General features: G+C 46.4%; 1 protein-coding gene across 1 annotated transcript in view; it reads left to right on the top strand.

The window, feature by feature from the left end:
* Positions 1 to 392: 392 nt before the first annotated feature.
* The window catches only part of ADAMTS18 (ADAM metallopeptidase with thrombospondin type 1 motif 18), a 150,745-nt gene continuing 130,468 nt past the window's right edge, over positions 393 to 20,669 (top strand). Inside the window, exons 1-3 of the mRNA XM_068992935.1 lie at positions 393 to 482; positions 577 to 667; positions 3,559 to 3,875. Of these exons, the coding sequence (XP_068849036.1) occupies positions 393 to 482; positions 577 to 667; positions 3,559 to 3,875 (498 nt within the window). The remainder of the gene's footprint in view (positions 483 to 576; positions 668 to 3,558; positions 3,876 to 20,669) is intronic.

The following is a 20,669-nucleotide window of genomic DNA, read 5'->3' as shown; positions in this document are numbered from 1 at the left end:
ATCACCGTGCGGTGGAGAGGCGGGCGCTCGGCTCCGGCGCGCCGGGGGAGCCAGCTGGCGCTGCTGGCCCCGGGAGCCTCAGACGCTCACCCCGACACAGAGCGACGCGCGCTCCGCAGGGCGGGCGCGGACACAGCGCCCCGGCCGTCTGCGCTCCGAGGCGCGCGCCCGCCCCGGCCCCGGGGCGCCCCCGGGAGGAGCAGGCGGCGCGGCGCGAGCCGGCACCGGCGGGCGGGCGGGCGCCGGGAGCCGGAGCCGGGGAGTCCCGAGGCGCCCGGCCCGCGATGTGAGCGGCGACGGCGGCTCCCACCTGGCGCCGCACCTGGAGCGCCGCGCTCCGGGGCGGCGGGGAGAATGCGCGCCGCCCGCAGCCGCCGCGCCCGCCCCTGACCATGGAGTGCGCCCTCCTGCTCGCGTGCGCCCTCCCCGCCGCCCGCTCGGGCCCGCCGTGGGGGCCGGCGGCGCGCGGGCGCGTGGCTAAGGCAGGTGCCGGGCGAGGGGCGCGCCGCCGGCGGGGAGGCCCGGGCCGCCGGCCCCGCCGCGCCCTCACGCGCCGGGTCGCCTTTTCCTTTGCAGGCGCTCCAGCTGTGCTGCCTCTGCTGCGCGTCGGTCGCCGCAGCCTTGGCCAGTGACAGCAGCGGCGGGGACGGCAGCGGATTAAACCACGGTTCGTATTCGCCCCCTCCCCGCTCCCAGAAGAGCTCTTCCAGGCACTTTGTCCCTTCTTTCCTTCCAAAGAAAGACAAAGTAGAAGAACTCCCCTCCTCTCCCCCACGTGGCAGGTGTGCGCGTGTCCTGGATACACGGGTCCTGTTTGGAGAGGGGGGGATGTGGCCAGGACTTTCAATTTATCATGGGAATCAGGGCCTCAAGCTGCAAGTCGCCTAAAGGAGAAAACAGTCCTTTCCCCCTTTCCCTCGTTCACAGACGTGGTTTAAAAAAAAAAAAAAAAATCTGTGCTGCGGTGAGAAATTAGAAAGTGAATGGACATTGACCAGGTGGCTGATATCAAAAGGCACTTTCTCCATTTCCTTCTTCTTTCGAGAAGGAACAGGCCCCTTCTTCCTCCATCTTCACCCCCCCCCACCTCCCCTCTCCCCCACCTTCCCTCCCTCACCTCTCCACTCCTGTTCCTTTTATCCTTTTCCCATCTTCTTACCCCCCTTTCTCTTCTTTTGTATCGTTGATTCCCAAAGATCACCAGAGGAAAGCAGGCGGCTTCTCTGGGGGGCGAGGGGTTGGAGAGGGGGGTGCCTCTTCCGAGGTTTCCTGGCTGCAAACATCCAGAACACGCTTTACTTCTGTTATTTATTAACTTCTCCCTGGCACCTGGAAGGAAAATCCTTGTTTCCATTGTTCCCATCAGCTGCTGGAGAAGAGCTAATTCTGACCCAAGGTTTCTACAGCAAGACCTTGATATCCAGCTGGGGTTCTATCACTTTTTCAGCCTTCCACGGCCTTATCTCCTCCTCTCGGGGAATCAGGGATCCTTTTGGGGAGGAGAGGATGGCAGAGTCATGGAGAAGGCCGTGCCACCCAGGAGTGGGTGAGTGAGGGGACCCAGGAGAGCCAGGAATTTGCCCTTGAGAAATTCACCATTTGTCCAACCAGAAAAGCTGGCTGCAGTTTCTAAAACAACCCTTCATTGTTTCATCACGGCCAAATGGCTTGAGATCCCCTCCATTCCAGTCGGCACCTGTAAACACCTCGTGTTAGGCAGCCCTTGGGCGGATTAATCAGATCACTCACTGCAGGGGCTCTGACTGCCCCTCTTCCCTTGAGGCACTGGATATTACCATCAGCCCACTGGTTCACCCTCCCTTTGCAAACAAACCAGCAGCAGGTGTCTGGGTAGGGGGCTTTGCAGGCTGATTCGAGGAAGGCTGGCTGGATAAGGCTCCTGCGTGTTAGAGGCAGAGCTTCAGGTGGCTTTGCACAAGGAGGTAAGAATCAACATAGCATAGAGACTGTCTGGAGCATGTGTGATTTTGACAGGTTTTAGCCTGGGGGAGGGAGGGAGGAGGTGTTTTCTTGCTGTGTTTCATCAAAAAGTCTTGTACACGGAAAGCGCCATAGTAGAGGTTTTGAAGGGAAGTGGTATGTGTGCTGCTCAACTTTTTAAGGTTAAGAGAAAAACATTTTTTTCAATTGCTTTCTGTTACACATGTCAATTAGATAGTATTTCTAGTTAAAGAAGTGAAGAAAAAATGGGAAGGATGGCAAGAACATTGTAAGAATGGGTTTCTCAAGCAGTTTGAGTCTCAGATGATTCATATACAGAAGAACACCATTGAAAATTGCCATATTGGGATTTTTTTTTTTTTATTCAAATATAGGACCAAATAGAATATCCCTCATTGATCCGTGCTAGCTACAGGGCTTCTGTTCATTCTTTAGCTTTCTTTCTTTCCTTTTCAGTTGTTGACTATTTTGGGAAAAGGGAAATTCCTCTTGCTTTTCCTCCTCCAGTAACCAAGGACCCAAGTGACTCAAACATGCCTCTTAGTTATTTGGAATCTTTCTAAACACTATCCAAATTAGTTTCCCATTCTGTGCCTAGAAAGTGGAAACCCAGAGTGTTTTTTAATGTGCAGAGGGCATATTCCAAGTCACTTTGTGGACGATACTTTTCAGTTTCAATGTCCTGTGATACAAAACAGTGTGCTGGCCTCTTTTTTTTTTCAAGCAGCAAATTGTTGTTTAACTTCTGCTCTCCGGGACAAGCAGCAATTAGTGCTGCTCTAGGGAGCAATGGGGAAGGTATTTTTAAACACGTCTTTCCAGGTGTCCCCTGATCTGACACGCCCCCACCAACATGTCTGAGCAATTTTCAACATCAGACTGTAGAAGGAAGTCCTGACAATTCCGAGGCATTTTTATGTATCCACTCTATTTTATGCTTACAAGTAAATGGAATTGTCCCAGAGAAAGCTCGCTGTAAAACATTCGGTGATATGAGTGCTTGAGTTTTATTATCACGTATAATTAATATTGGAAGCATAAAATGGCAGTTACTTGTTAATTACCTGAGATTTCATCTCAAGTTACTCAGCGCCATGAGTTATATTTGAAATTTAAGCTCTGTCCATCTTCCTCCCCTCCCCTCCCCCCCCCCCCCCCCCACAAATACTCCCAATGTATTTTAAACAGAGGTATTATCTTGGGGGAAAGTTCCTTTCTTTGACTTTATGTCTCCATGGTTATAATATTGTCTCCTCCAAGTCGACTTTGATGTGTGGATGACTCCATGACGGATATATAAAAAATCCACCTCTCTCTGCAGACCGTGGACGTCGTGGCATTTTCCACGAACATTCTTGACATTCAGCAGGACGGTACTTGACTCTAAGTTTCTGGAGGAATGACTGTGGCGGAGCTAATTGTCAAGATCACAAAATTCTCCCTGTCATGAGCTGCTCTGAGTGATATATCGTCTAGGTGCATGGCAGTGGAGACAAATATCTTTCAGCTGTGCTTTGCTCACTGCCAGCCTGTGGGAAAGGGGCCCCCGGGGCGTCCTGGGCTCGGGTGCTGACAGCCAAACCTTTCCCATTGCAGATTACGTCTTTGTCACGCCAGTAGAAGTGGACTCGGGCGGGTCATATATTTCCCACGACATTTTGCACAACGGCAGGAAAAAGCGGTCGGCGCAGAGTGCCAGCAGCTCCCTGCATTACCGATTTTCAGCATTTGGACAGGAACTACACTTAGAACTTAAGCCCTCGGCGATCTTGAGCAGTCACTTTATTGTCCAGGTACTTGGGAAAGATGGTGCCTCAGAGACTCGGGAACCCGTGGTGCCGAGATGTTTCTATCAGGGATTTATCAGAAACGACAGCTCGTCCTCCGTCGCTGTGTCTACGTGCGCCGGCTTGGTAAGCACCCCGACTCCCTCTCGCCTGCGTTTTGTGTAACTGGAATGAACAGATGTCTGTAATACCGAGTGCTCTTGCAGCCAGCTCTACATATTCACACTGTCAGCTCTGATACGTAGAATCTTCTCAGCTGAATTAATCTAAGCTGCTCCCAGAAAAAGAAAATCTAATAGAACTTCAGTTACCATTTGAGAACGTTCTTTTGATGTTTATTGGTCTGGGCCTCTTCATTCTCCATGTTTGAGGCGATCCCTGAGGAAATTAATTTGATGGATGCCATTCGCTTTGGAAAGTCTTGAGAGACCAGGCTTTATATAAATCTAGCAAGCTGCATGCCTCTACAGTGCTCTGACACAAGGGAAACTTATTTAATGCAGGAGTACATTCACAGCCCTGAGAAGCCTGACCTTCCCTGTGCAAGGGAGGCCTCCTGTTTTCTTTCCACTAATCCGTTAGTGTTGTCCTGCAAGTAAGACATCCTTTTAGAATGTGATGTGGTGTGTGTGCGGGCTGGTGGGGTGAAGTGTGACATCCAGGAAGGCAGGGCATTTAAAAGCATTCGGGACAAGCAGTATTGCCTCCTGTGTAATCCTCACTGTTGAGTTCGAGACCCGTAATATTAGGATAAATGATACTTGTCTCAGGATTTGGGCATTTGTGCATTAGTAACTGGCGATCTGGGTTGATGCCATCTTGTGTTACAGTTGGGAAGTGTCTGTAACTGACAGAAATGTGTGTGTGTGTGTGTGTGTGTTGAGATGCACAGTGGTCTCGCTCTGGTGTGGCTAGAAGAAGGAAAACAGGAGGAAACCTCAATTCAGCATGTAGTTAGTAATATACATGATACGCTCTGACTGAGCAAGAGGGTGGGGCTTAGGCGCTGGTTAATGAGGACTTTCATATTCTTGGCTAGCTGAAACTTTATTACGTTAACTTTCCCCGCTCCGCCCCCGCCCCCGCCACCATGTTGTGGCTTGACACATAACTAAAACGGTTCATCAAATCAGAGTTACAATGTTTTGTTATGGTCTTTATAGAGTGAAGCAAAGATTTAACAGTTCTCAGCTAAGCTGCATCTGTTTAAATGAACGATATGGCTTACTGGTGACTACATATTCTAACCTGGTTACACACACCCAGGCAGCACCCACGCCTGTGAATATATCTTGTGTTGGTTGGTTGGTTGGTTTGGTGGTGAGTCTCCTGACCTTTTGGAAGCATCCTCCTCTCTTCTATTTCAGTATCCTGACATCTTCAGAAGGTGGTCAGGCCCTCCATCACGGTGGCTTACACCACCCCATTCCACATAACCCAGCGGTTAGGAGCAGTCTGTCCAAGGTCATTTTCACACTGGCCCTTACCAGAAGGGCCTTGGGCAAGCTAGGAACCTCCCTGTGCCTTAGCGTCTTCATCTCTGCAGTGAGAATGGCAAGAGGGTTTACACTGCAGGGCTGCGGGGGTGACATGACTTCCTACATGCAAGGAGCTACAGCCGGTCTAGGAAGGCACTTGGGCTCCTCACGCTGGATGAGCTCAGGATTCCATTCTCTGTGAGTGATAGGAGATCTGACCCTGCTCATCTGATCCATATGCATAGACGTTGGGTTGTTTCTCCTAAGAAGGAGATTCACTTTAGAACAGGGAACAGAGAGCTACTTCATATGTAGAACGAGGCAGGCTACACAGTTTCATCCTCGGGATGGAAGTGAAAGAAGTCATCGGCAACCACATCTGCCTGTGTATAAGGCCAATATACAGTTTTCCGCTGCATGCCAGTCTGACTTTGTTTGTTTTTATGTTTTAAATTTGATTTTTATTTTATGTTGGACTGTAGTTTGATTTACCAATGTTGTGTCAGTTTCAGGCGTATAACAAAGTGATTGAGGGTTTTAGATAGATATATACTTTGGCCACCTCATGCGAAGACTTGACTCATTGGAAAAGACTCTGGTGCTGGGAGGGATTGGGGGCAGGAGGAGAAGGGGATGACAGAGGATGAGATGGCTGGATGGCATCACAGACTCGATGGACGTGAGTCTGAGTGAACTCCGGGAGTTGGTGATGGACAGGGAGGCCTGGCGTGCTGCGATTCATGGGGTCGCAAAGAGTCGGACACGACTGAGCGACTGAACTGAACTGACTGATATATATATACACACGCACATACAGACATACGTACACATTCTTTTTCAGATTTTTTCCCATATAGTTTATCACAGAATATTGGGTAGAGTTGCCTGTGCTATGCAGTAGGTCCTTTGGGATGGAAGTGAAAGAAGTCATTGGAAACCACATCTGCCTGTGTGTAAGGCCAATATTCATTTTTTTTCTTTTCATGCCAGTCTGGTTTTGTTTGTTTCTGTGTTTTCAATTTGATTTTTATTTTATGTTGGACAGTAGTTTAATTTACCAATGTTGTGTCAGTTTCAGGTGTATAGCAAAGTGATTGAGTTTATATATATATATACACACACACACACACACACACACACACACACACACATATACATATACACACGCATGCTTTTTCACATTTTTTCCCATACAAGTTATCACAGAATATTGAGTAGAGTTGCCTATGCTATACAGTAGGTCCTTTCTGATTATCTATGTTATGCATAGAAGTGCATATATGTTAATCACAAACTCCTAATCTTTATTCTCTCCTTTGCATACCAGTCTGATTTTTTTTTAGATTCAATTTTTATGTGTTCAGTCACTCACTCAGTCATTTCCAGCTCTTTGCGACCCCATGGACTGCAGCACGCCAGGCTTCCCTGTCCATCACCAACTCCCTGAGCTTACTCAGACTCACGTCCATCGAGACAGTGATGCCATCCAACCATCTCTTCCTCTCTTGTCCCCTTTGGTCTATAATTTGATTTACAGTGTTGTATTTCAGGTGTACAGAAAAGTGATTGAGTTATATGTATACATATAATCCATTCTTTTTCAGGTTTTTTCCCCATATAGGTTAGCACAGAATATTGAGTAGAGCTGCCTGTGTTATACAGTAGGTCCTTGTTGATTACCTGTTTTATACACAGTAGTATATACATGTTAATCCCAAACTCCTAATTTATCCCCGACCCCCTCCACACCTGTCCACTGTGGTCATCATAAATTTGTTTTCCAAGTCTGTGAGTCTTGGAAATAAGTTTGTATCTTTTTGGATTCCACATATAAGTGGTATCATATGATATTTGCCTTGTTCCTTCCGACTAACTTCACTTACTATGATCATCTCTAGGTCCATCCATGTTGCTGCAAGTGGTATTACTTCATTCTTTTTTTATAATGCCATTATAAGTTGAAACCATGGAATTCACATTGTTTCTTTTAACAAACCAGCCACATATACTTAATTAACTTTACTTCTCTAGGCCTCGGTTTCCTCTCCTGAACCATGTGAAATGATTTCTAAGTCTACTGCCATCTCTAGGCATCTGAGTCTAATTATCAGTTGGTTTACCCCATCAGGGCCCACTAGGTATGGGGTGGGGAAGGTATCAAGCTTCTCTCTCTTGCATCACACATCTCCCCATATCCTGCCAAGAACTGCAAAATATAAACCCATACAGCCATCCTTAATCAAACGAAAAGAAAAATAAAACAGGGAAGAGGCTCAAACCCCAAATGAAAAAGCTGAGACACTGCTCTGTAGTGATTTTTGTAACTTCTATTGAAGTATAGTGTATATACAGAAAGGTGCAAAAATCACAGTTTACAGCCTAATGAATTTTCACAAAGTTCACATCCTGTATACCAGTGCCTGGAAAGACCACTCCCCATCCCTCATCTCCTTCCAGTCACTGCCCACCAGAAGTAACCGCTATCCTAATTTGTAACATAGCTTGATGTCATCTATTTAAAACAATTTTACTTAAGAGGGGGTCATACAATGTTCCTCTGTATGAATGTTCTGTGTTGTTTCTAATTGTTAATGGCTGTTGAAATTGTTTCCAGTTTGGGGCTGTTGTGAGAATACTACCAAACATTCTTGTCTCTGCCTTTTGGTAAACTTACAGACACATTCTGTTGGAAACATACTGAAGACTGAAGTTTCCGGGTCATAGGGTAAAATATATATGTTCTCCTTTGCTGCTGCTGCTGCTGCTGCTAAGCCGCTTCAGTCGTGTCCGACTCTGTGCGACCCCATAGAGAGCAGCCCACCAGGCTCCCCCGTCCCTGGGATTCTCCAGGCAAGAACACTGGAGTGGGTTGCCACTTCCTTCTCCAATGCATGAAAGTGAAAAGTGAAAGTGAAGTCGCTCAGTTGTGCCCGACTCCTAGCGACCCCATGGGCTACAGCCTTCCAGGCTCCTCCGTCCATGTGATTTTCCAGGCAGGAGTACTGGAGTGGGGTGCCATTGCCTTCTCCCTTTCCTTTGCTAGATTCTGCCAAACAGCTTTTCAGAGTGGTTGAACTAATTGACGCTGCCATCAGCAGTGTGTGAAAGTTCCAGTTGCTTCAGATCCTTATCAACACTTGCTATTATCTCTCTTTTCCATTTGAGACACTCCCACTGACGGATGTGAAGCAGTGCTACGTTATGGGTTTTGTTTGAATTGTTCTGGTGGTTAATGAAGTCGAATCCTTTCTTATGCCTACTGGCCACTTCTATACCCTTTTTTATGCTCTATTAATTGATCATATATGGACAAGCAATCGTATATAAGTTTTCTCTGTTACCTGAAAGTAGAGTCTTCTATGAAGCCTTCTGTGAGCCAACATGACAAAAGCAAAGAAGCAGTTACCTTAGGACACATCTTGGCAGTGAGTGCACAGAAAAAACTGGCATGGAGCACAACAGCTCACAGACGCAGTTCAGAGCTACAGCAGCCTGATGCACAGGTGCTTGGTGGGAGGGGGCTTGGTGGTGCCACTTCCCCTGCTGGGGGTGAGAGCTGCCTCTGTAAGGGCTCACTGGAAAACCAAACCAACAGATGAACACTCATCGCCATTTTCGCTTTGGGGTTTTTGTTTTTTAATGTCTTTTGTAAAAGCAAAGTGGTGTAAAGCAAGCTTTTGAAAGTGGGGCATTTCTGCAAGTGTCTTCAGCCCAAATTGTGGCCCTTTTCCCTTTCTTTGTGAATAGAAGCAAGAATCCTGAGCAAAAACACCTTTGCCAAGGTATCTTTGGTAGCGTGGCTGTGCACCTCTAACAGTGCTGATCTGCATATGAAACACTGTTGAGGGGCAATAGTGGGCGCTGGAAGATGAGTTGAGGCTCCGACTGAGGAATCACTTCACTGAGGAGACAGAGAGATGACTCTTCTTCCCCCTGAAATGCCTACATCAGAGTTTCACTGAGAGTGGGGCTGGACAACTGGCAACAGAATGACTTTCAAGGTGCTGGCAACTTCCTCGTATGCATCGGTGTGTATTAAAAAAGTAAGACGTCACCTTTAGATAACAGAATACCGACAGGAAAGCTAACCATTCTCTTGATGGCTAGGAATCCTGGGAGTGGCTTAGAAAGGGTAGAAGGGTTAAAGTCTGTGTGTGTGTGTGTGTGTGTGTGTGTGTGTGTGTGCATGCACGCACGTGCATGCACGCACACTCCCTCAGTCCTGTCCAACTCTTGTGTGACCCCATGGACTGTAGCCCACAGGGCTCCTCTGTCCATGGAATTTTCCCGGCAAGAATACTGGAGTGGATTGCCGTTTCCTCCTTCAGGGGATCTTCCCGACCCAAGGATTGAGCCTGCATTGGCAGGCAGATTCTCTACTACTGAACCACCAGGGAAGCCCAAAGGTTTTAACAATGAAATATATATGAATATATATGCATGTACACCTACTCCAGTAAGGATTTCTCAAGCAGGGAATTTAATAATTCACAATTAAATTCTGTTCAAAATATTGTCTTAAAATGTACCTTCCCCCATGATAGTGAGTGAAGTTGCTCAGTCATGTCAGACTCTTTGAGACCTCATGGATTGTAGCCCACGAGGTTCCTCCATCCATGGGATTTTCCAGGCAAGGGTACTGGAGTGGGTTGCCGCTCCCCACCACGATAGACCTCGTTTTATTCATCAGTTCAGTAGGCGGCTTGTTGTTGTTCCTCAGTTGCTGTCATGCCCAACTCTTTGTGACCTCATGAACTGCAGCACACCAGATCTCCCTGCCATTCACTCTCTCCCAGAGTTTGCTCAAACACATGTCCATTGAGTCCATGATGCCATCTAAACATCTCATCCTCTGTTGCCCCTTTCCCCTCCCACCTTCAGTCTTTCCCAGCATCAGGGTCTTTTGCAATGAGTTGGCTCTTCGCACCAAGTGGCCAAAGTATTGGAGCTTCAAGCATCAGTCCTTCCAATGAATATTCAGGGTTGATTTCCTTTAGGATTGACTGATTTAATCTCCTTGCAGTCCAAGGGACTCTCAAGAGTCACAATTCGAAAGTATCAATTCTTATTTACTTGGAATAACCCATCAAACAGGAGTTCCAAACTTCTATTTGTGAATCCTGCCTACCATTATTTCTGGAGGTGGTGGTTTTTTAAATTGTGGATTTCAGCAGGATCTAACTCTCTCCAGCCCATCACCGCCCCCTACGCCTGGTGGCCCTACAGCCTGTGAACATTATTTGAGTTTGCAAAACTGTGTCCCAGAATCTCAGGGTTGCAGATGAACTGAATCTAATCACCCTCTGCCACGCGCATACTTTACACTGTACCCAGCTTCCCCTGAGTACCACTTAGATGAAATGCTTAGCACATCCAGGAAGCCCATGCGTTGTCAGGAGACCCTTCGTCTTAATGTTGAACTACATACAACCTCTCTTCTTATGACTTTCATCTGTATTTCTCAGTTTTGTTTTCTGGGATGCTAGGAGAAACCTGTGTCTTTCTTCCTGCATCTGAGGAGATCTGAGATACGCATCTGCCCCCAAGAGTGGAACTTTTGTGCTCTTCTTTCAGGAAGACAGTAATTTTCAGAGTGTGATCAGCTACATTAGCTTCACTTGGATGTGTGTGTGTTCAGTTGTGTCTGACTCTCTGCAACCCTGTGGACTGTAGCCCACCAGGCTCTTCTGTCCATGGAATTTCCCAGCCAAGAATACTGGAGTGAGTTGCCATTTCCTCCTCCAGGGGATCTTCCCAACCCAGTACTCAAACCTATGTCTTCTGCCTCTCTTGCATTGCAGGCAGATTATTTACCATTAAGCCATCAGGGAAACCCCAGCTTCACTTGAGGTATTGAAATTTTCAATGTCTTTATGTACAACAGAAGGTCAACGAGACTGAGCCCAGGAATATGTGTTTTTTAATTTTCCAAATGATTCTAATACATACTAACATGAGAGAACCATTGGGTTAAGACATTGACCATGTAGGCAAATCGTTTTTACATTTGCTGTTGGTCTACAGAGTGAGCCTCTTTCTAAAACTTAGTAGAAATGTCGTATTTGGAGAACTGACTGGAAAGATTATGTCATTCAGTTATTGATGAACTTCTGTTATGTCAGGCACTGTTTGGAGCACAGGGTGGAGAGAGCTGCAAGCAAAGGAATGCTGTAGGAACTTCCCTGATGGTCCAGTGGCTAAGACTCCATGCTGCCCCTGCAGGGGTCATGGGTTTGATCCCAGGTCAGGGAACTAAGATCCTGCATGCCATGAGGGGAGAAAAGGTGGATGCTGTATTCTGCTTCATAGCATTTCATTCCGAGGGAGAGATGGAGTGGAGTTGCGAGACCCAGAAATTGCTATTTGATTTTGAATTAAGCTATTATTCAACAGAGCCCTGTAACAAACAGTTCATGGAGTGTCGTTTTAGATTAGCATGTTAACAAGTCAGAAACAGCCTGTGTTAGAGGTTTTGCCTAATCTGTTTAAAAGTTTCCCTAACTAATTTGATCACGGAACCTGTTTTTCAGGGAACCTCTCTTCATAGTCTAGCAGACCTCTCTGGTAACTCAGATGGTAAAGAATGTGCCTGTAATGCTGGAGACACTGGGTCAGGTAGATCCCCTGGAGAAGGGCACGGCAACCCACTCCAGTATTCTTGCCTGGAGAAGTCCATGGACGGAGGAGCTTGGCTGGTTACAGTCCCTGGGGTCACAAAAAGTCAGGCAGGACTAAACAACTAACACTCAGTGGCAAGAAAATCACCAAAGCAATGATTCCTAAAAGAGATACTGTAATATTATGTATTGATTTCTGACTCTTAAGAGGTGTTGAAGCATAAAAGGGTGGTTTCATGGCCATATATTCCCATAAGGTTCGGGAAACTTTAAGCAAATGTCCTTGCTTTCATACATTTCTCACCTTTGAATGTGCTCACATGCATGGTGCAGCTCCAAGAGGTCGAATTTTGACAAACTTGATGACTTCCCTGCCCACCTCCCTTTTAAGCCACACTTCCGTCAACAACTTGCCAGCGTTCCAGGCTTCACCCTGGAAGAATAATCCTTAGGTCTAAGATGATTTGCCCTTTAATAGTACCTGATGAATCCAGTTACTATGTCCACCAGTTGGGAAAATGCACCCCTTGATTGAGGAGTCTGGAGACTCAGCTCCATTCACCACATGAAGATCCAGGGAAGAGACATGCAAAGATGCTCTCTGTGTTGCGCTTCCACCCAGATCTAGTCTTTACCTCTGACTAGTCACCTCCGCAGCAGACCAGGCTGGCAAGAATGGTAGAGAGCTGTGCTGTGCCTCTGGCATCTTCTATCCGGTCTCGGATTTGGCTCTAGCCTCAGCATCACGCCAGGGGCTCGGAGTGGAGTGGGTACCACAAGGTCCCTCCAGCCTTGGTTGCGATTTCGTCGCTTGGTTTCCGTTTCTTGTTGCTTTGTCCCCAGCCGTGAAACCGTAAGTGGTGTTTCTCCTCCATGGCTGGCTGCCCTCTTGTCCGCATTGTCTCCTTCTTGGTGGTGGTCTTTTTTGGACTATGACTGGTCTTTTTTGGACCATTCTTTGGAGAGCCTGGGTCCCTGCAAGGAGCTTTGGAAGCAGCTGGATTTCAGTGGGGACACTTTGATCTCGCTCTTTTTCAGAAGTGTTTTATGACTCAAAAAGTTCCGCCATTGAGTTGCTGTTGCTGGCTGCCCGGTAGTCTTTAGAAAGCTGATTTCCATTCATCAAAGGGCTGAAGTTAAATGACCTTAGTCCAGACAGGCAGAAAGAAAGCGGAGACTCTCCTGCTTTGGGAGGCCTCGTTAACCAGCAGAGGTTTGCTGCCTGACACACACCCCCTTGCAACTTTTCAGTCGCTTGAGAGCATCACGTGAAATTAAGGATTAGACTGGGTTCTATTTACAAGTTTTTGAACACAGGCTGACCCAAATCAGAGATGTTTTCTTAGATTTTGACTTGTTTCATCAATGGCTAAAAGATTTTTTTTTTTTTTTTGGCCTCTTTTCCATAGGCCTTCTTCAGACATGGTTTGTGAAGATGATAATTTGCTCAGAACAACACTTTTTGCAAAATGCCAGCTAGTCTCCTTTTTTTTTAATTGCCAAGGTTCTTGCCAGAGAGCAGGATCCCCAGGCTGATCTGAAGGGTGCTCTCATGGGAAGGCAAAAGGCTGATCCTTCCTCCCTGTGTGCTCAGCCTGTTAAAGCATGGCTGCTGAGCATCAGTCTCCCAAGCACCGGAACTGCGAATCTTGCGTGCTGCACCTCAGTTTTCTCATCTGTAAAGTGGGCAGTGGTGACTGCCTCTCTCTCTCTCTCTCTCTCTCTCAGGATCGTGATGGTCTACGATGGATTCCTTCCTCGGTTACTCTTCTTTTACTTGTAGCTTGCTTTTTTAAATTGAGTTGTAGTTGGTATTCAGTGGGGCTTCCCTGTGGCTCAGATGGTGAAGAATCTGCCTGCAGTGTGAGAGATCTGGGTTCCATCCCTGGATCGGGAAGATCCCCTGGAGAAGGGAGACGCAACCCACTCCAGTATTCTGGCCTTGAGAATCCCATGGACAGAGGAGCCTGGTGGGCTACAGTCCACGGGACTGCAAAAGAGTCGGACGCGACTTAGAGACTTAACAACATGGGCTACCATAACAGAGAACTGCAGACTGAGGGACTTAATACATTTTGGATGGCGGAAATCTGAGATCAAGGTGTCAACAGGGTTGATTTTTCTTGAGGCCTCTGTCCTTGGCTTGTTGATGGCTGCCTTCTCCCTTTGTCTTCATGGGAGCCTGGCAGGCTACAGTCCGTGGGATCGCAAAGAGTCAGACACAACTGAGCGACTGATACACACACACTCGTGAACAGTATTATAAAGTTACGGGTGTATATGACAGTGATTCACAATTTTAAAAGGCTCTAGGCTCCATCCCCTGTCGTGCAGTGTCCTTGCAGCTACTTTTATCCATAAGAGCTTGTACCTCTCACGCCCCTTCCCCATTATTGCCCCCCACCACTGATGACCACTAGCTTGTTCCCTATGTCTGTGAGCCTGCTTCTTTTTTGATATTCACTAGTTTCTTGTATTTTTCAGATTCCCTGTGTGATATCATATAGCATTTGTCTTCCTTTGTCTTACTTCACTAAGCATATAAGTTCATCCATGTTGCTACAAGTAGCAAACTTTCATTCTTTTTGAAAAGCATTCCATTGTGTGTTTATATGTATATATACACACACACATACATACATACACACACCTCTTCTTTATCCAGTTATCTGTTGATGGACACCTAGATTGCTTCCACATCTTGGCAGTTGCAAATAGTGCTGCTGTAAACACTGGGGTGCGTGTATCTTTTTGCATTAGTGTTTTTGTTTCTTTCAGATATAGACCCAGGGGTAGAACTGCTGGGTCACATGGTAGTTCCTTGAAGATTCTTGACTTTGGTCTAGGAGAGAATCTAGGAAGGAAATGGTCATTGAAACTCCTGGCCTGGAGCCTTTTCAGGCTCCTTAGAACAGGAAATGAGCCCTTGGATGTTGGCAGTCATGCTGGTGAGAATCCTGGGGATTTTATGGGGGAAGGTAGCCACCACTTGATCCGTGATGAAGACATAAAATCAGAAAATGAGAGGAAGATAAAGAATCAAAGAGGAAGGAGCTAAGAAACCAATAAAGATTGGGATCAAGGCACACATGATAAGTCAGGGCAGTGGGGAATGGCTTTGAGCTCGGACTTTGAAACCCCAGTGCTGGCCTTTTCTATGTGACCCAGGTCAAACTATTTACCCTCTCTGGGCTTGATTTTTCACTGGCAAAATGAGGATAATTGTAGTTCCTTCCTCAGGGGGTTATGGATGCTTAATCAAAAGAAATAATGCTCTGTGTATAATGCTAGAACAGTGGCAGGCACTTAGTAATGACATGGGTGGTGGTGATAGCAGATCAAACAGTAACTGGTATCATTAGTAGCAGAATTGGCCAGTGCCAGTCCTCCTGAGCACCCACAGGTAAGGAAGTTTTAGCCTAGATAATAATAACAGTTTATATTGATTGAGCACATATCAAATTTTTAAAAACTGGAGCCGTGGAGTAGAAGATTCAGCTAAGACACAGACCGAGACCTTTATGATATTTAACTATCAGTTGGCATATTGCTATTCAAAGTCTGAAGTAGCAGTTTACTTCATGTAATTCAGAAAGACCTGGGCACTTCAGGAGGAAAAAAAAAAAACCCAAAACCCTACGTATACTTATGCTCCACCTCTGAAAATTCAGTAGGTCCTGGGTAGAGAGCCTGGGTGTCCACTTAAATGAAGGCAGGAAAAGCTTCACAGATTGTTCGGGGGCACCGGAGACTGTGAATCGTTGTCCTGAAGGAGTCTGCAAAGAAGCTTGCCTGCAGGAAAGCGAAGACCAGTGGGACATCCTCTGGGAATTGTTTTTGCTCTTGCAACGCGTCTCACCTTCCGAGTGTCATCGGCGCTGTCTAGCGTGAGCCTGTGTGTGTGCTCTCAAGGCGGCAGGCAGGGGTTGCTGGGGTGAATCCAGATGTACAGAGGGTTCTTGGTTCTGTATCAGAACTCTTCAGTGGCAAGTGCAGAAACTCCATCTTGAACTCACTTAAGCGTAAGAAAATGTGTATTTTTGGCTCTGGAGCAGTCTTTCTCATACCTCCTCCTGTCTGTCTCTCCGTTTCTCTGCCTCCCTGTTTCTCCCCCCTCACCCCTTCCGCCCACCGCCGACCCGCTTCCTCCGCCCGCCTCTTCCGCTCCCCACCTGTACTGGGATGACTAGCTTCCAGCAAGGCTGGACCCAAGCTACCAAATCCCATCATCACCATCCTCTTTCTGTCAGCCTTTCGGCTCTTTCTACTCCTACTTGTTGCACCTCCACGTGCAGGACCCCCGAATTCCAGATGTGATTCAGACGCTGCCCTGGGAGCCTGGTGTCACACGTGACTTGCAGTGACTCCGCGGTTGTAACCGACGTCATAGGTGGGAACAAGCGCGTGGGGCTCTTGGCTTTATTTGCTCTCTCACCTGTCTGTAAGCCTCAGAGGGCCCCACTCAAACCCTCTGTGTCCAAGCAAGACTAAATCAGATTTTGGATTGTATATTGGCATGTGAATTAGTGGATAAAAGGCGGTCTGGGATGCACAGTAAGCCAAGGGCTTCACAGTTACCTGTCAGTTTGAAGCTCTTTTTGAAACCAGAGTTGATTCTTTCTGTTGTGTGTGGCCTTAAAATTGTGTTAGTCATACTTCTTCTGAAGTTGTTGTTTTTTTTTTGATGAAGAAGGAGTGCCTAAAAATAATGTGTGTCTTGAAGTTCCTTGTTATTCTCTTAATTCCTGTATATTTAATCACACCCTTATAATTAATATGTTTGTTTCTAGTTTGTTTGCTATTGCTAAAAAAGTATGCATGTATATGGGTCTTCTTAGTTGTATGCAATTCTATATTTTATGAGAGAGACAGAAAGACCCACCTTGTGAAAAGCTGGGATGCCAAACACAGGCAGGATATTAGCTATGGCCAGAGATGGACTTACTGATATTGACATTATCCACCCGATACCATGCTCACCTTGGTTGTATAACATGCAGGGTTACGAGAACTTCTTTCGTTTCGTCTTCCATGAGCCTAAGACAGTCACTTAGGAAACCAGTTGTCTCCAGCAGAGCATGCATGCTGGGGAAACTGCATGGTTTCCCACCATCAACAGTAAACAATTTAAGAGAAAATGGTACTGATTAATTCCCGAAGGCCAAGTATAAACAGGACTAATGTTAACAGTGCACACGAAGGCTCTCAGGACCCAAAATATTTGCCTGGACTTCCTACACATCTCTGTCCACAAACCCGGGAGCTCCTCCTCGATTAGATCAAGTCATTCCCGTGGAAGTCGGTTCCCACGGTTTTCCTATCCAATTATAGGGCCGCGTTCACTCAAATACCATAATGCAAGTCTGGTGAGCGTGTTCTGTCTGGACTACATGCTCACCTCTCCTGAAGGGATGCCTTTGATGTATGGGAGGATTTCAAGTTCAGCTGAATTCTTTTGATTGCTTATTCATGCCACTGAGCTTTGGAATATCTTATCTGCCCTTATTACCACCGTGAGTCAAGGGGGCATGCTTTCCAGTATAAATTATAAAGTGCACATCACTAATTTACTAGAAGGCAGCTATGCGCACACCCTTCTTTAGAACCAGCACTTGAAAGGGATTGAGATAAGCTCGTCAAAGGAGATTATCTCTCTGATGATTTACCGAGTTCTCCCACAGCGCCGTGCTGTTGCAGTGTCTGTGGGTTCATTCTGCTACTTCGCAGTTCAACCCCCTTTCGTATTTTACTCTGTCACTTGCAGGAGGCGAATGAAGAGTTACCCCAGATGAATTTCTCTGTGGATGAATAAGGCACACAGTTTTTATTTCCCGCTCGATTGTCGAGTTTAGGTCTATTTTAGGCAGCACAGAGATGGGGCCAAAAGAAAATATTGCTGAAATGCATTCTCACTCTTTAAATACGCTAATGTATTTCCCTAAGGCTTAGTCTTATCTCGGGGTTTTACAGTCATTGTTTTCCAGTAAAAGACATTGAAGTAAGATGAATTCCAATCCCTTTAAAAGATGCTTTACTCATGTGTGAAGCAAATGCTAATTTCTGTTTAATGGTATATATTTAACACTGTCATTTGTGTTAAAATAATACCAAGACCAATGAGTCTTAACATATAGAGCTTTAAAAAATACAAATGCCTAGATCCAACTGAAAGCAGAATGGCTGTGAATGGGGGCCAGATACCTATGTTTTTAAAATACTCCCCAGTTTTTCAAAGACTCCCCAGTTGATTCTAATATGCAGTCAAGTTTGAGGAGCCTTGCTCTAGATAAATGTCCCCAGAGGCTTTAGAGATGCTATCACCTTAGAAATGCTTTGTGCAGTAGTTTAAGAAGGCGGCATGGTATGTTAAAATGCATGGGATTTGGGAAGTTTATCTCTTTCACTTAAGAGTTAATGTGATCTTGGTGAAATTATCCTTTGTAAATATACTTTATTTTGAAATAGTTTTAGATTCACAAGCAGTTGCAAAGATAATAGAGAGCTCCCATGTATCCTTCACCCAGCTTTGGGACATCATCAAATTATCTGAAAATCTAGTTTCTTTGTAAAGCAGAGATGAAAAAAACAACAACTTCAAAGTGAAATTGCACATCTCAGGTTCAGACTTGAACCCAGGGGTTGGGACTTGAACCCACTGTCTTTTCATTGAGGTCACACACCTGGCCTTAGGACTTAATGAAGCTTGAGTTCCTTCTCTCATTGCAGAAAGAATTCAGTGAGGGACCAAGTGATAGGTAAGAAGTGGATTTATTTAGAGAGATACCTCATAGACAAAGTGTAGACCATCTCAAAAGGCGTGAGCGGCCCTGGGAGACACACACCAGGCAGCGTGTGGGCCATCGCAGAAGGCAAGAGGCCCCGAGATACAGAGCGGTTAGTGTTTATGAGTTGGGTAAGTTCATAGGCTAATGAGTGGGAGGATTGTTCAACTGTCTGGAGAAAGGGGCAGAGATTTCCCTTAAGCAGCTGGGTCAGTGCCCATTTTTTGGACTTTTATGGTTGGCCTGGGAGCTGTTGTGGCGCTGGTGGGTGTGTTGCTTAGCTCGTGCTAGTATATTCCAATGAGCCCCGATGAGGCTCAGGCGCCACTGGAAGTCGAATCTTCCGCCATCTTGGCTCTCGCTGGTTCTAACCAGGTTATGTTGTATCCTCAAGGGCTGTGTCATTCGTGTTCCCTGCCCCCTTTACTCCTATTTGAAAAGGGTTACTGTAAGAATTGAAAGAGAGAATGATAAAGTGTAAAAGCTGTGGGAGATAGAGTTCTAAGTGGGCCCCCAAGCTTCCCAGCCCTCCGGTGATTTGCTCACTGGTGCTAATTTAGGTGCTGCTGGGAGGGGATTTTGCAGATGTAATAAAGGCATCAAATCACTTGACCTTACAACGGGGATATTGTCCAGGTAGTGTGAGCTATCCTATGATCACACAGAGTCAGGAAAGTCAGAGAGCATCGTAGCTAGAGGGGTTTGTGAAAAATTCTCCATGGCTGGTTTTGGAGGCGGAGGGGACCACGTGGCGTCTAGTGATGACTAACCAGGAAATGAAGCCTCAGTTGTACAAATAGAAGGGACTGAATGCTGCCAACCACCTGAATGAACTTGAAAGTGGGCTTTTTCCCAGAGAAAGGAATGCAGCCTGGCTCGGGCAGGAGCCCCGAGCCTAGAACCCAGTCACACTGTGCCCAGACTTCTGACTTGCAGAACTGTGAGCTAATAAATGGAGATTATTTTTAAGCTGCTAAATATGTGGTAATTTCTTCTAGAACGATAAAAAAAAGAAAGAAAAACAAAGACGGAAAACGTCTAGAGGGCTTCCTCTGCAGCTGGTGTGAACACGTGATGAGTCCCTGCCCATCGCAGAATCTGGGTGTCTGAGATTATCCATCAGCTCCTCATGGAGCAGGTGGGATAGTGGGGTTGAGGAGAAGAAGCATGCATCCTTCAATAGTCACTGTTCACAGTTGTGCAGTAAATTGTGATATTTAGCCCAGAGCTTCTCACCGCACCATTGAGGTGTGGACGGACTCCTGGGGCTCACTGCAGGGGTGGGGAGGGGGCGGTCCGGGGCATTGTAGGGTTCTCAGAAGCATCCCAGACCTCTACCCACGAGATGTTGGTAGTACCCCCCTGGCTGTGTCCAAAACTGTTTCCAGACGTGGCCAGGTATTCCCTGGGGACACCAGGAAGAACCAGTGATACTAAACTATCACAGACTGGCCTCTTTAACAGAATGCATTTGTGTAAGTCTATTTTTTTTCAGGGTATACTTGTTGATCTCAGTGCCATGAAGAATAACGATGTTAGGTACTTCACTTACTTTGGAGGAATTTAGCTAGGGAGACCACAATGAATGATATATGGGGGCTGGAGAGTGAACTGACTGGAGGCAGAAAAACTGTCTGGAAATACATTTAAAAGTGTGTATTTGTTTTGAATTTCACAGAATGCCAGCCTACCCTGCTGCAAATAGCTGGATCTCTGTTGGTGCAAAGATATCTTTATAAGAAAACTGACTCTTGCACTTTTATGCAGGAGGGAACCTAACCATGGAGGATGTAGGTTAGAAATGTGGGTTCTGTTTCTGAATTTGCAGCTGAGCTTAGACAGAAGTTAAACACCCTGCGTGTTCTCTTGACCTATAAGGTTGGGTGCAGTGGGCAATTCTGGGGATGAAGTGGGAATGTTCTCTGTGTTTTGTGATTGTGTGTTCAACCATTATGCTGAGAAAGATTGAAGGCAAGAGAAGGGGCAACAGAGGATGAGATAGTTGGATGGCATCACTGACTCAACGGACCAGAGTTTGAGCAA

This window comes from Capricornis sumatraensis, chromosome 20 (assembly GCF_032405125.1).
Source record: "Capricornis sumatraensis isolate serow.1 chromosome 20, serow.2, whole genome shotgun sequence".
In the NCBI taxonomy this organism is placed as follows: Eukaryota; Metazoa; Chordata; class Mammalia; order Artiodactyla; family Bovidae; genus Capricornis; species Capricornis sumatraensis.
This window is presented reverse-complemented; position numbering and strand designations above follow the sequence as displayed.